Below are 16,606 nucleotides of genomic sequence, written 5' to 3' on the forward strand. Positions count from 1 at the left end.
AAATTTCTGCAGGTCAGATTTAGTCCTTGAATTGTAAGTCTTTATGAATGTGATTGCAGAGGAAGTTGGGAAAATAAAATTATTAGTGAATATGGACCTACCCAAGGTTCATAATTATGGTTTTTCTTAAAATACATGATTAATCTATTTTGAAATCACAAGGCTATCTACCTCTGAATAGAAACAGCACAAGTTTCAGAAATTATATTGTATCTCTTGTGACATAAATGGAAAAAACATAAAAGGGATATGTAAAATTGATTTTGTATATAATTAAAACATAGTCACTTATAGTACTACATTCCCGTAAGGTACTATAAAGATTTTAAATCAACTATTTTCTCTTGGTAAGGAAGATTCTAATACTCAGAAACACTGAAATAAAACAATATAAAAAAAAACAAAGGAGAAACAATGGAATTGTTTAAAACTGAATGTTCTTATACTGTATAACAAAAAGAGAAACAGTAATATATACATATATATCATCACAAATTATCGGATCAGCAGATGATAATACACTGATGTTTAAAGATAATGTTGGCGCCTGGGTGGCTCAGTTGGTTAAGCAACTGCCTTCGACTCAGGTCATGATCCAGGAGTCCTGGGATCGAGTCCTACATTGGACTCCCTGCTCAGCAGGGAGTCTGCTTCTCCCTCTTATCCTCCCCCTCTCATGCTCTCTGTCTCCCATTCTCTCTCTCAGATAAATAAATAAAAAATCTTTAAAAAAAAAAAAAGAAAATGTTGATTTTTTATCTTAGTTACTGGCATTAGATTTATAGCCTTGTTACATTTCTATGGACTCGCCTAAGATTAAATTGATATCAATCATATATTTTGCTCTAATTCTTTCAATTTTATTTATTTTTATTTTTATTTTTTTAAAGATTTTATTTATTTGACAGAGAGAGACACAAGCAGGGGGAGGGGAGAGGGAGAAGCAGGCTTCCCGCGGAGCAGGGAGCCCGATGTGGGGCTCGATCCCAGGACCCTGAGATCATGACCTGAGCCGAAGGCGCTTAACGACTGAGCCACTCAGGCGCCCTAATTCTTTCAATTTTAATGTAAAATAAAACAAGTAATCAGCTTTCAGATATATTATTTGGAGGAAAATGCCTTCTCCAGAAAAAAAAATCTGGTGGTTGTGTAATACTTAAGTTACCTCTTATAGTAATGAGATTCAAAATCTTGAATTCACTGGGAAAATTTCATTTACAATCTTAAGACATGAAATACTAAAAAGTGTTACATTAGATTTTGATTTGAAGATCAGTTAATATACATGCTAATGAAACATTTTTCCCGTCCATACAATCTCCATTTTAGCCAAAATGTCTTTGTAGTCTGTTTAGACATAGTCTCCAATCATCTTTTTTTTTTTTTTTTTTTTTAAGATTTTACTTATTTTGGGGGGTGCCTGGGTGGTTCAGTCAGTTAATCATCTGCCTTTGGCTCCGGTCATGATCCCGAGGTCCTGGGATGGAGCCCTGAGTAGGGGTCCCTGCTCAGCAGGCAGTATGCTTCTCCCTCTGTTCCTCTCCCCAGCTTGTGCTCTCTGTCTCAAATAAATAAATAAAAAATTTTTTGAGCCAGAGAGAGAGCAGGAGCAGTGGGGAGAGGCAGAAGGAGAGGGAGAAGCAGACTCCCTGCTGAACAGGGAGCCAGATGTGGGGCTCCATCCCAGGATGCTGGGATCATGACCTGAACAGAAGGCACAAGCTTAACCGACTGAGCCACCCAGGCGCCCCACCAATCATCTTTTTTTAAGTGTTGATATTTTTGAGTTTTGTCCTTTGGCATGAGAGAAGATAACACTAAAGACAAAAGCAATTTAACTATAAAGCAGAGTTCCTAGCAAATTGCTAATGGATCTTGAAATCAGTTGTCATCTCTTTGTATTGTAGGCATAGTGTTTTACTCCCTTAGTAAAGAACAGGGATTGGATTAAAAATGTCAAAACAACAGGAAGTGAATAGCCAGTATTTACATCTCTCAAGAGATCTGGCTTTCCAGTCCCTAAAATAGAAAGTGTAAGACATGTGCAAGGAGAACTGCAAAAAGCTGAAGACCAGATTACTTACATTTCTGAAAAGCTGCTATGTTTTTATTTACCCTCCCAGTCATATAAATATTTCATTTCAACTCTTTCTCAAATAATCCCTATAATGCCAGAGTTTTAAATCTTCCTCTGAACCTCTATTTTTACTTTTTTCTATCTCTCTGCTCTACCAGATTTGGATCTTTCATTTTATAAAAAAACAAACAAACAAACAAATGTGTGGAATCCTAGAATTGGGTTGATCATTTTCATTACTGCTTACTTTTCACACCAATTAGATTTTCTTAAATTGTAGCAACGGGAGAACACATTCGTACCAGTAATTTCCAGAGGTCACCATATTTTACATACTGCTCAGAACTAATATAAATACATCAACATAACCATCATCAGAATGGCATAGTGGAAATCAGAGAACACTGGATTCAGAATCAGAAAAGCTGGGGTAAATCTTTTCCTTAGGAAGGTCACTCAAACACATATCTTCATTTACAAGGAGATAAATGTAATGCCTTCAACATGACCTACACTCGCTGAGACAGTACTGTGTAATTATTTCTATTCTGGAGTATTATGGCCTGTGCTGTCCAGTAGGATGGTCACAAGGCTGATGGTGCTAGTAAGCTTTTGAAATGAAGGTAGTCTGAACTGAGATGCAGTATAAATCTAAATCAAGCAGTGTGGAAAATAAAAATGTAGACTATCTCACTGATTTTATATTGATTACATTTTAGGATGGTAATATTTTAAAGATATTAAGTAAAATATATTATTCAAATCAATGTCACATTTATTTTTTTAATTTTTTAAATATAACTTTAAATTGTAAATGTTGCTTGAGTTCTATTTCTGTTGGACAGCTCTACTCTAGAACATCCAAAAATAATTTAAGTGTTTTCTTTTTCATAGAGAATTTTACAGAAATAGAAAACTTTGTTTTGATTTTTTTCAAACATATATCCAGTGTGTTCTCACAAAACTTCTGTCTCTTACAGAGGCTTCCTATCTATGCTTCAAATTAAGATGATTCTTAATAACATTATTTACAAATATATGTTTGAAAAATACATTCTACTGATAATGTAAACACACATCAGAGTCATGGCTACCACTCAAATATAAATGAATAGGACATTTTCATTCTTTGCCATTTGGTCATATAATGTAGAAGAGATGCTGCAATAGTCACATCAAAGTAAAATAGAAATTGTTCAAAACGCTGGATAGGACTGTTCAACATTCTCATCTAAGCTTTAAAAGAAACTCCATTTATTTGAAGCTGTTTAGACAGCATGGGCTTTTAGACAAACATAATTATTAAATACTAAAATATTAGTAGTTGTTAAAAGATCAGTTTTATGATGAACTAAAGCCCAAGAATAATAATATTGATTCATGGTTTCTGAACATCATTAATAAATATAATTTAATTTTATCCAAAACATTGGTAAAATAATAAACATCTAGAAAAATTATGAGCCTAAAATTTGTTAGATGTGAAAAATTCTGTGTCTATATCTTATACTTCCCTGAATCTATAATACAGTTTATAGATCAAGTAAAACATCATTAGAAATAGCAAGGACAGCATAGGGGATATAGTCAATAATATTGTAATACACTTATCATGGTGAGCATTTCAAAAGGTATAGAATTGTTGAATCACTATGTTGTGTACCTGAACTTAACTTAATATTATATGTCAACTATACTTCAGTTAAAAAATTTTAGATAGGTAACTATATGAGGTGATGGATATGTTAAAAAAATAGCAAGAAAGTAAGTGGATGAAATTATTAACAAAATTAGAGTCTCAGCATGGGAATGGGTATTAAAATTAGTGTCCAGTTGTGGATATTTATCTTTTTACCATAATAAAATCCATATATAAAATATCATGTTTTTCCATGTATTTTTATAACAGGAGTGTTTTTCACATTTAAATAAATTTTAAAAAATAATTATTTTTATTTATAATAAATATTTATTAATAAAAAATAAGATGTATCTAGTAAAACCAATTGTGGTACTAATTGGTTAAGTAACAGAATGTTTTCAGGTATGAAAACTAATTTAACGTCCAAAATATCTTCACATGCAGTATCCTTATAATACGCTCATCTCTCAGTTCCTATTAGTTCCAATAGTTTCACCTCACCCACCTGCTGGCTGGTATAGACCCTAGGCACTATAACCATACCAGCATTTCTTCCCACTTCAACGTTAAGCACCTTTCTGATTACCTTCTCCTATTGTCCCCAAAACTCTCTTCTTTGACCCAACTTGGACGTCCTATTAATTGATCCCATTACTTTCTATTTATCACCTACTTCATATCGACACTGCCCTCCCTTTTCCAAGCTCCATTATTAACAAATTACCCTCAGCTAGAAAACTCCAATTGTGACTGGCATCCAACTATTGGCCTGCTCTATAAATGCACCTGAGCACCTGCTGATACTTAGAGAAAACATTCACTTTCAGGTCTCACTTCAGATCTTGACTCTGAATACCAAACAAGCCCTTAGCACTGCCAAGCCAACCCTACTACATTTCCCCCATCAATTCACTTTCCCATTCTCATCCGTGTCTATAAGGCCAAACTTCCCATTTGTATGTTCTATCTGAATCCCCTCTAACTGACTTAAAGACTTCGCTCCTGCAAATACAGTCCTCTCTCTCCTACCTAATCAAATTAAACCTCCCTCCTAAATCAATCTCATCAGCAAATTGGCACGCTATATCTATGACCTGAAAAACAGAAATCATCCTGATCCCCATCTAGCTGCCATCACATTTCTCTGGCATTTTTTTTTTAGTAAAAATCTTTTTTTTTTTTTAAGATTTTATTTATTTATTTGACAGAGAGAGACACAGGAGAGAGGGAACACAAGCAGAGGGAGTGGGAGAGGGAGAAGAGGCTTCCCACCGAGCAGGGAGCCCAATGTGGGGCTCGATCCCAGGACCCCGGGACCACGACCCGAGCCGAAGGCAGACGCTTAATGACTGAGCCACCCAGGCGCCCTAGTAAAAATCTTTAGAAGATATTTTCACTCATCTCATTCTTTCTTGAACTCACTCTATCAGTTTTCAAGCCTAGATCTCTACAAAAACAGAAAATCAATGACTTCTGTATTGCAAAATCTAATTAACAGTTAAGTCCTATTTTCCTTGACCAATCAATAGCATTTTATATAACTGGCCATTTCATCTTTCCAGAATGACTCATTTACTTAGCTTCTGAAAGACTCTTCTCTCCTGTTTTCCCTCCTACCTCACTGAGTGCTGCTCCTCATTCTGCTCTGGTGGGCCTAGCTCTAATGTGGAAGTGCTCCAGCACTTCTATTTTTTTTTTTTTTTGGGGGGGGGATGCTTAATTCTACAAATTGAAGACAAAAGATTGTAAGATACCACTTGTAAGCTCTGCAACGAACATGGTCTTTACACAAAAGGCTACTTCTGTCTTCAGCTACCAAAAAAATGTTTCTATCAGTTTTTAACATCAAATATCTTTTTATCTTCTCTACATATAACAGCAACTCTTAGCAAATATCATCATATATGAATCACCCAGATATTTACTTATATGAAAATATTAGTAATCTGCAAAGCTATGACTTTAATGGAATGGCATTAAGCACAACCCATCTTCTCTTTGATAGGCTACTTTCCTCCAACAAGATACCCAGTTTTCCTTTTTACAGCACTTGGTAACAATTGTGCATCTACAGTTGATCAGGGCACTGAGGACCAAACACTGAGGACCAGGCACTGAGTACGCAAAAGGCACTCTATAAAATATAATCTTGGAATAAAGCCTAGACCTTTTTAATTAAAATGAAATGTCTTAAGGTCAGTGATGAAAATATTTGAACTGAGAAATGTACTTACTGTTTTAGTAATGATAAATTTAAAGAAATGAATCTTTACATTTCAACTATCTTCATCTGTTTGGGCATACGGCAAAAAGGCATTACTCCAGTAAAACCTACTTAAATGACAATAAACTTGTAAAATAGTAGATAGTACATTTCTAAAATGATAGCATAGACATTATTATACAATTATACATATTTTTAAAAATACTCTATTTAGAGAAAAAGTAAAATATGTTCAAGTTTTAGATATAGGAGTTAAAAATGTTATATGGGGTTTATTCTTTTTACTACAGACATACTGTACTCTACATTATCTATTAGTAACATAAATTTTATATATGCTCTTCACCCATTCAAATAAAACTTACATGATACTTTTATTTGATAATAGTTGAGTCTTTCCATAATTTTAAGAAGGTGTGGTCACACAGCATTCATTCATATCACACATCAAAAGGAAACAATAGATGCCAATCTGTTCCCAATATTATTTCCAGTGACCGCATGCATTTTTTTTATGAATACGTGATATCTGATGAAAATGAGTGATTAAATTTCCTCTGAGAAATCAAAAGACATCTTCTTTGAATACAACATTGAAGAAAATACAGAGGAAAGCATAAGAATTGGATACGAGAACAGCCAATTTAAATATAAAAACTGTTTATTTTCAGTATCAATTTCTTCTTTCTATTCCCAAAGGTAAGAGTGGACCATCTGAGAGAACTGGGATTACCTCAGGTTTACAATGTTGTCTCACTGCCTCTTCCCTGTACTCTATTACCCCAACGCCATCCCAAACCATTCTGCTTAACTTCTGCCAGACTCACATTCCTAAAATACCAGTGGAGCAGAGTGGAAATAGCTCTGGAGCCAGAAAGACATTATTTGGTATCTTTGCTCCAGAACTTACTATATCTGTGGCTTTAGGGAAATCATTTAACATTTCTGAACATCAAATTTCTTCATGTGTAAAATGAAGATATGTAAAATGAAGTTCATTCTATTACCCAACTATCAAAATTGTAGATATGTATGTAAATTATCTTACACATAGGAAATGCTATTATTTGCTGGTAGTGTGGTGATGATGATGATGATGATGATGATGATGATGATGACAAAGCAAAGAGGAATAAATACTCCCCATTTCTTCAGAAACTCACAATTGCCCCCATTGTACAATATATAGGGAGAAAGTTACTCTGTCTATTCAGGGTATCCAGTGTTCTGTGCTTCACAACTCTGTCCTGCTACTCACAACGGTGCATTTCTTTTCTTCTCCAATGAGGCTCCTCCCTCACCTTCCCTGCTTCATGTTAACTCCTGCCTCAAAACTCTTTGCTCCAACTACTACTACAAAATAGAATGGTATTTTGTTTTTCAACAACTATCTAAATTCCACTGATTTTTCAGGACTCAGCTCAGGAAGCTGGACTTTTCTTTCAAGGCTTCTCTAAAATCTTGCTAAAAAGAGGATTTTTGAAGGTTTTCCCATTATAGAAAAATTCAATTAACCTTGCAGTATCAGCCCAAGAGAAATGGTATTTCTTCAAATAGAAGTTGTCCTTACATCATTTTTAAGTTTAAAGAATCACTGTCATTATATTTGTGGCTCTAATAATTAGAGGAAACCCTCATAAATTTCAAGGGCACAACTGGATCAAGGAACCAGGAAGCTATATCCCAGTGATCAAGCAATTACTAAATCCAGTAAAAACATGAAGAATACAAAAGAGAGACCATTATATGATCTGTCATTTTACAAGAAAACTATTTTTTTAAGTTTTGGGAAAAAAAGCAATTCACATAAAGCATTTTTCTAACTGTCATGCAAATTGATTTATTGATTTATTGATTGATTAAATCAATATTGCAAAATCACAGAGAAATTGCACAGATATTGTATCTCTAGCTTTTTAAGATTCCTTTTTAATCTAATGCTTATGTGAAAATGTGGATAAAAGTCAGAATTCAGGAATATTTAACGTATATGCAAGGATATTCAACAAAAAATGACTAAAAACAAGGCATTTAATCAACAGTTGTAACAATACCCAATTCCACAGAAGTATTAGCAGAAGTGTTTTCGCATGATTTCAGAAAACAGAAAACTAATGTTGCTATAAATGAGAATATCAAGAAATATCATTATGTATTTCAATTGCATATGTTACTTACATGTATCTGTTTTTAAATAATATCTTTGTTATATTTCTATTCAATAGACTTACCCATTCAACATTCATTTTATAATTTATCTTTGTGGAAAACATTAACAAATATTTCCCAATGGTTTCCAGAGATCTTTTTTTCCCTTTAGTTCTATCATTACTTTCCATATAAAGATCTATTTCTTTATGTACAGGATTTTATTATTTGATTCCATGTCCCTATTTCCTCCATACTACCCAGGTAACTTATATAAGGAAATCAGTATTAGTTCTAAGTTTGAAGTATACTTTTCTGTTAACAATAACAGGAATTCAGCATGAGGACTATCCATCAAAATGAAAATAACTCTGAATGCATGAGACATAAATATGAGGGTATGCATAACAGTTTTATATTTTTTTAAAACTCCAAGAATATAGATTACTTCAAACACATTGACTAACTCGTATTCATTTGGAACTACAAAACAAAGTTTTACTATCAACATAATCTATGAATGTCTAAATTTAGAGTTGAAATTCTTACCTGAGTTTTGCTTAGCATAGTTATTTTTTAAAAACAGGAAAAGTATTGTAAGTTGTCAGGATAAATAATACCAACAGTGGAAAATGGAAGAAAGAGGGTAGGAATCAAGTCCACTTTAAGAAGAAACTCCAAATCCCTGTTTCCCAGACCTACAGTAGTTTTGATCTGCATCTTATAAGCAACTGTCTTTTTCTTTGCTCCGAGAATACCACATGCTCTGCTCCAGCAGGAAAATATAATAATTAGATAGAAAACCATAAGGTTATTAGGCATCTTACCCTCTGGGCTTGCTGGGCTGCTCTAGCGGCTCAGTGCTAACCGACACATGTGTAAACAACAGAATTCCCTGCATCCTTTTCTCATCTGTATAGCTCTGGGGTCCTGGCCAACAGGATTGTTTCCAGCATTAAGGCCACTCCACACTAACTCAAAAAAGATTCCCATTGGTTGTGAAGTTTTATCAAAACCAATACCACAACACCCTCTTTGGATCACAAGTGAGTGAACCAAAATGAAATCACTTTAACATTCCCTAACTAAGTACCACTATACAAAGCTTTCTACCTAACCCGTTTGAAACCACGTACTGAGTGAAAAAGGAAGAAAATACCTACCCCTTCATCCACAAGCATTTAACATTTAAGAGCAATAGGTATAACTTGTAACAGTAATAGAAAAAACTAAAATGGTGAAAAAAAAAACTAATAAAGTATCTATCTGCAAGACTTAGAGATTATACTACAGATCACAGAAACAATAGGACATATCATTGGTCCAATGTGATTTTTATTAGATTGCCAAAAAAAGAAAGAATACTTAATAAAATATTTGAGTAAGCAAATCATGATACAAAAACTGTATGTCAAACCCTGGATTTCAGTCATGTGGCAGGAATTGGGAGCTGCATCTCCAGAGCCCTCCAGGGAGAATTCACTGGGCCCTGGGGTGGGGGAGGGAGGGAGTGGCCTTCCAGTGACAGGACACAGCTGTCAGGAAGCGCTCTGATGAAGGGGTGATGGCAGACCACATAAAGGAGAGCTTCTCTGGTTGACACTACCAGGACTGAAGGCCCAAAGAAAGAGGCAAGGGCAGAAGAAACACAATCAACATGTTCCTTATAAATAGCATGAACACTGCATCTGAAAGTTAGAGTTAACGTCTCCAAGTCATTTTACTCTTCCTCCCTCCTTAATTCGGATGATCATTCTTAGCTGAATAACATATTTGCCATCTACTTTCACTTAACAGCATCCTCTCTCCCTTACCTCCCAATGCAACAGAGAGGTGACCATTCTCCCATAGAATGGGAACTAACCCTCTGAGCTTGGGTTTCCTTTCCCCGTTTTTGGTGGGGGAAGATGTGCTCAATCACCATTCTCTCTCCTCTTCCTCTGAACTCTCTCTTCTGTCTGGAATTAACCATTGGATTTTATTTTATTTTTTTAAAAGATTTTATTTATTTATTTGACAGAGACACACACAGCGAGAGAGGGAACACAAGCAGGGGGAGTGGGAGAGGGAGAAGCAGACTTCCTGTGGAGCAGGGAGCCCAATGCGGGGCTCGATCCCAGGACCCCGGGATCATGGCCTGAGCCAAAGGCAGACGCTTAACCCACTGAGCCACCCAGGTGCTCCTCCCAGTTGGATTTTAAACATTGTCAAGGCTTTAGTCAATTTCATTTACGTCTGTATATTTTCCTGTCAATTCGGTCATTTTCATTTGTAGGTACCGTTCCCCTCCATTTCATGGTTACGTGATTGAAAGATTTCTTTCCAGGGGCACCTGGGTGGCTCAGTCATTGGGCGTCTGCCTTCAGCTCAGGTCATGATCCTAGGGTCCTGGGATGGAGCCCCGCATCGGGCTCCTTGCTCGGCAGGAAGTCTGCTTCTCCCTCCCCCGCTCCCCCTGCTTGTGTTCCTGCTCTCGCTATCTCTTTCTCTGTCAAATAAATAAATAAAATCTTTAAAAAAAAAAAAAAAGAAAAGAAAGATTTCTTTCCAGCCAAAAACTCCATTTAATTTGCCATATACTCCCTTTAATGCACCAAAATGACTCTCTGCAAACACACATGCTTGCACACACACACGCCCACATGGACTCACGCAACATGCACATTTTGGTTTTTCTAAAGTTTATATACTCCTCTAAGCTCTCATTCTACTTGTCTTTGCAGCCATTGATGCCGCTGTTCACAGCTCTGGGGACATGGAGACTCTCTTCTCTATCTTAGCACAACACTCTCCTGGTCTTCCTCCTGACCTTTGTCCCTGGCTCTCCCCAGTCTCTTTGGTGGTGCTTCTTTTCTCTCCCATCCCTCCGTGTACATCAGGTATATTCCCATGTAAATCGACTATCTCTCTATATGTCACCCATTCTCATGGTCTGAATTGTCATCTTTCTTTTCAGATAACTTCCAAATAGCTACATTTGGATTCAATCCTCTTTTGAGTCTCTGACACTTACATGCATCAGCACAGTAGACCCTGTCACTAAAAAATTTGACAGATATGTCATCAACATATTTGAAACTGAAATCTTCTCTCCATGGACTCACTGCATTGTTTATCAGTCAGTCTTACAGTTTGCTAAAGAAAAACCCTGGAAGTCATCTCTGACTCCTTTTATATCCAATCCAGCACCAGTTCCTTTTGACTTTACTTCAGTAAAATGCCCAGTCCTCTCCTTTCCACTGCCACACCCTGGTTCAGGCAGCCATCATAATCTGTCTGGATTGCTGTAGTGTCCTAAATTATTCACCTGTTCCCAAACTTGCTCCTCCCCATATTTAGCAAGAGTTACAGTGGTCTATTCCTAGTACTCATGCTACTTGAAATCTTTAAAGATTTTTAAACCTCTTATCAAATCTTCTTTACATTTGCCAAAATGAAACTTTTCTGGATTACTTTTTCTGTTCTGTTGACTATACCATGTCTTTATACACCTCCCCCTCCCCCTTTATTAGTTTACTTTCCTTTTAAAATGGAGTACTTCCAAGGGATTACCACTGGTCCTAGTCTCACTCCACATCCTCTGCCTGGGTGATCACATCTATTTTTATGGCTTCTTTTGCCACACATATCATTGTGGGGTGAACTGTGTCCTCTGAAAAGATATGTTGAAGTCCTCTCCCCAGGCCCCTGTGAACGTGACCTTATTTGGAAATAGGGTCTTTGCAGATGTAATCAACCTAAAATGAGGTCAAATGAATGAGGGTGGGCCCTAGTCCAATGAATGACTGGTGTCCTTACAAAGAGAGGAAAATTTAGATACAGGCACTCAGGGGCAAATTCCATGAGAAGACATTGGCAGAGATTGGAGTGATGCTTCTACAAGCTGAGGATTGTTGGCAACCACCAGAATCTGGAAAGAGGTAAGGAAGGACCCTCCCCTAGAACCTTTAGAGAGAGTATGGCTTTGCTGACACCTTGGTTTTGTACTTTTATCATCCAGAACTGTGAGATAATAAATATCTATTGCTTTAAGCCACCAACTTTGTGCTAATTTGTTATGGTAGCCCTAGAAAATGCACTAATATACATATACTTCCCAAATACATAGATCAGTCCATAATAGTTTATCAAGCTTGAGATCTGGATGTCTAACAGTCTAATGAGAATGGGCATTAGGAGCCATTTAAATCCCTCAGTAATTCCCAAAGAGTAAATCTCTTATATTTCTTCCAAACCTCTCCTGTGTCTTGTATTCTCAATCTTAAATAATGATGCTGCCACCCATACAGTCTGTCAAGCTAGAAACCTTTTTATTATTCCCAAGAGCCTATACCACTCCACCCCTGACACACAGTGACTACTTTTAGAGTAAAACCTGGAAGAATTGTCCATTTCTGTCTCCATTTCATCTGCTTCCCTCTCTTTTGAACCCACACCAATCAGATTTTTGTTTCTCCACATCAGGTTTTACTCTCAAGTTTATAAACTACTAGTAAATCAGTAAAATCTAACTATATATGTAAAGCATCTTCTCATTTAAAGTTTGGTCGAGTGAAGGCTCATTTTCCCACACAACCTCTCTTTTCTTGGGGTAAGAAAGCGGAGTAGGACCTTGCTTTGTGCTTATTACCAAGTCTGGCTCACAAGCGCTTTGTTGACTGACAGGACCTACCAGCATAATGGAAGCAAAGTTATCCAAGTCTCCATCTCAGTTCGAATGGTACATTGCCAACCTGGCTTAAACACAACACACACACACACACACACATACACACACACACACACAGATTGCACAAGCATCTTCATTATCTTAATACTCCATATCCCATAACAAGCAAGGGGAGCATATAAAAAAAGGAGGAGAAAATTCAGCCTTGGAGTTTTCATAATTTCTTGGCAGGTTCACAATATCTTACGGCACTCAATCCACATCAGTGAAAGTTGATTTTTTGTAGGTGTGGATTCCAATTTTATTTTATATATTAGGTCCTCCCTGTCAAGTCTGCTTTTACCTACCTAGCATTATTTGTTTCCTCCCTATAGTTAAAAAAAAAAAAAAAAAAGCTACGTTACCAAGACTCCCATTACAGATACACTTAGCAATGAGGTACAGTTTTGGCAGTAAAACAGAAATGGAGGCCTGATAAGCATTTTTGAATATATGGATGCCTCTCCATTTCACTTCTTTCTTTATCCTTCCTTGAACAAGGATAGGAAGCCGGGTATGAAGAAGCATGAACTGATCTTGAGGTCATGAAGTCATAATTCAGATGAAAGCCACATCGAGAATGGCAGAAGCAGCCAGGACCATGACTGGCCTCATGCAGGCTTTTGGTGATGGGGAGAAAAGAGAACCTACCTTGTTAAGTCACTGTCATCAGTCTTCTCCTGTGGCCTTATTATTAAATCGGGAACTATAGGCCCATAGAAAGTTATAACACTATCTAACTGGAGAAACAATGGGGAATATATTAATCAAAACTGATTTTACTCCAGATCTCTATAAGCAATTGGGGGAATTCAGAAGAAACCTTAAGCTTGAAAACTCCTACAGCAATCTTTACCTAATTTCAGAGCTATTTCTCACGATCTCTGTGAGGCTTCTCCTGAATCCCACATAAAGTTAATTCTACAATCAAAGGCAATATGCATGTACTTAGTACTGCAATATGCAGTACTTTCCTCAGAGAACTGTAAGTTTTTTAAGGACATAATATTGTATTTGTCTTCAAATTTTTGGCAGGTAAGCAAATAAATGGATACGTGAGTGAAGGTACAAATGCATAAATGATGGATGAATGTATGTTCTGTGAAAGAAATGAAGGAAACAAAAATAAATCTGAAAGATACTCTTCTAAAACATTAAGTATATGGTGACTTTTAAATTTCTCCTACTATTGGGGTTTTTTCCTACTTTTATACATTGAAAGAATTAATAGTGACAACATCATACATATGTGCCTCTCAATGACAAAGTAGGATAGAGAAATACTGAAAAGTAAGACAAACAGAGAAGATTTTCTGTGGACCTTAGTCACTACTTGAATTCAGCTGTACTGGTAAATCTTAATTGCTAAAATTTTAATGGCTTGAACAATATTTATAGAATTATTCAAAAGCATAGTAACTGTCAAAGTAACTGGAAATGTCTTGCAAGGAAGCCAGTTTAGTTCTGATTGAAAGGCACTAGGTGATTTGAAACCATAGATTAGAAATGCATATGCCGAAATCACGGAGTCCACTGTGATTTTACAAATAAGCTCTTCATTAATCAAGACAGACCAGGTGAGAAGCCACCATCTTTTATTAAACTAACCTGTGTCTATCCACACACATCAGCCACATAAATATGAGTGTTCATATATGAATCTTATTGCAGCATTTCAGAAAATGTTTTCTTCCCTCTCACTGTTTTAGTAATAGGAACTATTGTCATGCAATGTCCAGACTTTCTTTACAAACACAATGTCTATTTTCTATGACAATGTCTGATTTGTAACACAAAGCCAACTTTATTTGTATTTTGTCAGTTACAGAAAAGGTTAAGAAAAAATTGTAAGAAAAATAAATCTGAGGGATACCTGGGTGACTCAGTCAGTTAAACGGTGACTCTTGACTTTGGCTCAGGTCCTGATCTCAGGGTCCTGGGATTGAGCCCTGCACTGAGCTCCTTGCTCAGCAGGGAGTCTGCTTCTCTCTCTCCCTCTCCCTCTGCCCCCCTCCCCACCCACATGGACATGCATGCTCTCTTTCTCTCTCTAAAATAAATAAAAATAAACCTTTTTTAAAAAAAAGAAAAATAAATTTGATCTATACTTACTATACCTTTATTTTTTTTTTATTTGACAGAGCAAGAGAGCACAAACAGGGGGAACAGCAGAGGGAGATGGAAAAGCAGGCTCCCTGCCGAACAGGGAGCCCGATGTGGGGCTCAATCCCAGGACCCTGGGATCATGACCTGAGCCAAAGGCAGATGCTTAACCACCTGAGCCACCCAGGTGCCCCTTAATATACCTTTAAAAAGAAGATATCCTAATCACAGATGGATGTGGGTTTGAGCATCAGTTGGGTGTGCTTGAGGAGCTCCCTCTCTGAGCCTCAGTCCCATGATTGTAAAATGGATGGTATAACCTATAGGTGGATTCTAAGGGTAAGAAGGTAATGGAAATAAAGTGCTTAAAAGAGTAGTTAACACTAATAAATTAAAGCTATCATTAGTAGGAATTATTTTAGAAAGTAGTTATGTTGGCCTAACTACAACATCTAGAAAATAGATTTAAAGCAAATTTTTATATTCTAAATGCAAACACTAAGCAAATGTCAGCATGGCCTAGTCTGATGTCATGACTTATTTTGCTACCTCTCTAAGTAGTCACTTTGCAGTTGTGATTTTGTTCCGGCACCAACACTTATTAGGCTCTGACAAAGCCAACTAGACTTATTACCTAGGCTTATAATAAGCATATAAAAAAATCATCTTTGTGAGATTGTGAAATTATAATGAATTTATCTTTGCAACTGACATTTCAGGAACTCTCCTTGGGAATACCTACTTATGAGAAAATGGCCCAGAGACAAATACTTTCTTCTTATATAAGGAAAAAAAATATATATATGACATAATAAGGATTAAAAATTAGTCACTGGATTTTGATCAAACTCATAGCAGAAGTAAATGTTAACTGTTCTTTCCTTGGTTTGTGATGTACTTCATGTTTTGGAAGGATTTTTCAAGCTCAGCACTATTGACATTTGGAACCAAAAACGTTTCCAGACACTGCCAAACATTCCCTGAGGGGCAAAACTGCTATCAAGTTCAGATCCATTGTTTAGAATGATGGAGTAGTGGAAGGTGAGACTAAGACATAGCTCAGTTCTGCTAGAAACCAGCTGTCAGCTGTGGCCTTGGAGAAAGGGACCCCACCTCCCAAGCCTTGTTTTCCTCATATACATATAGTCAAGAAATTAGACTAGATAACCTCAAAGGCTTATCTTACTAAAACTTGAGTGCCTTAATATCTACCCCCCCACCACCACCACTCCTATACACACACACACACACACACACACTACCACTCTACTCACACATGTCAAACACAGTCACTCATGTAGTCTGTATGCATTAGGGTACAAAATGCATAAGAGATGAAAACAGAAATGTTACAAAACCCATGTGTAACATAGGAAAACCATTTCTAACTCAGTTTTATAGTATTATAATTAACGCTTCTTAGTTAATTCAGCTTGAGAAATACTATGTACAAAGAAACAAAAATTCTTCTCCTTGATACATCTAAACTGATAAGACCAAACATCTTGTATTTTCCTCAAAAGAACACAACTAAACAGTCACTGTTTCTTTTCTACTCAGGAACTATGTTAAATTATAATTTAACTTGTTGACCAAACGGAGGAAAGATAATCCACACAGAGAAAAATTAATTTTACTAAATTGATTTAGAAAATCTATTTAATTTCTGAATCCTTAAACTATAATCATTGGACAACCTTGCTA

At 36.4% G+C, this 16,606-nt stretch overlaps 1 protein-coding gene across 7 annotated transcripts in view; it reads right to left on the reverse strand.

Moving 5' to 3' along the window:
- Positions 1–16,606, reverse strand: part of CCDC102B (coiled-coil domain containing 102B) — a 199,346-nt gene that overhangs the window by 138,446 nt on the left and 44,294 nt on the right. For 2 of the 7 annotated variants that reach the window (XM_081801052.1, XM_081801053.1), the window contains exon 1: positions 8,919–9,537. The exons of 2 other annotated variants lie outside the window; for them this stretch is intronic. In XM_081801052.1, the coding sequence (XP_081657178.1) occupies positions 8,919–8,992 (74 nt within the window). In that variant the 5' untranslated portion in view covers positions 8,993–9,537. Of the gene's footprint in view, positions 1–8,918; positions 9,543–16,606 lie in introns of those variants that run through there. 3 more of the 7 variants (XM_081801051.1, XM_031024431.2, XM_081801047.1) reach the window with 3 other exon arrangements.

This window comes from Leptonychotes weddellii, chromosome 13 (genome assembly GCF_054177405.1).
Source record: "Leptonychotes weddellii isolate Sample4059 chromosome 13, ASM5417740v2, whole genome shotgun sequence".
Taxonomy (NCBI): domain Eukaryota; kingdom Metazoa; phylum Chordata; class Mammalia; order Carnivora; family Phocidae; genus Leptonychotes; species Leptonychotes weddellii.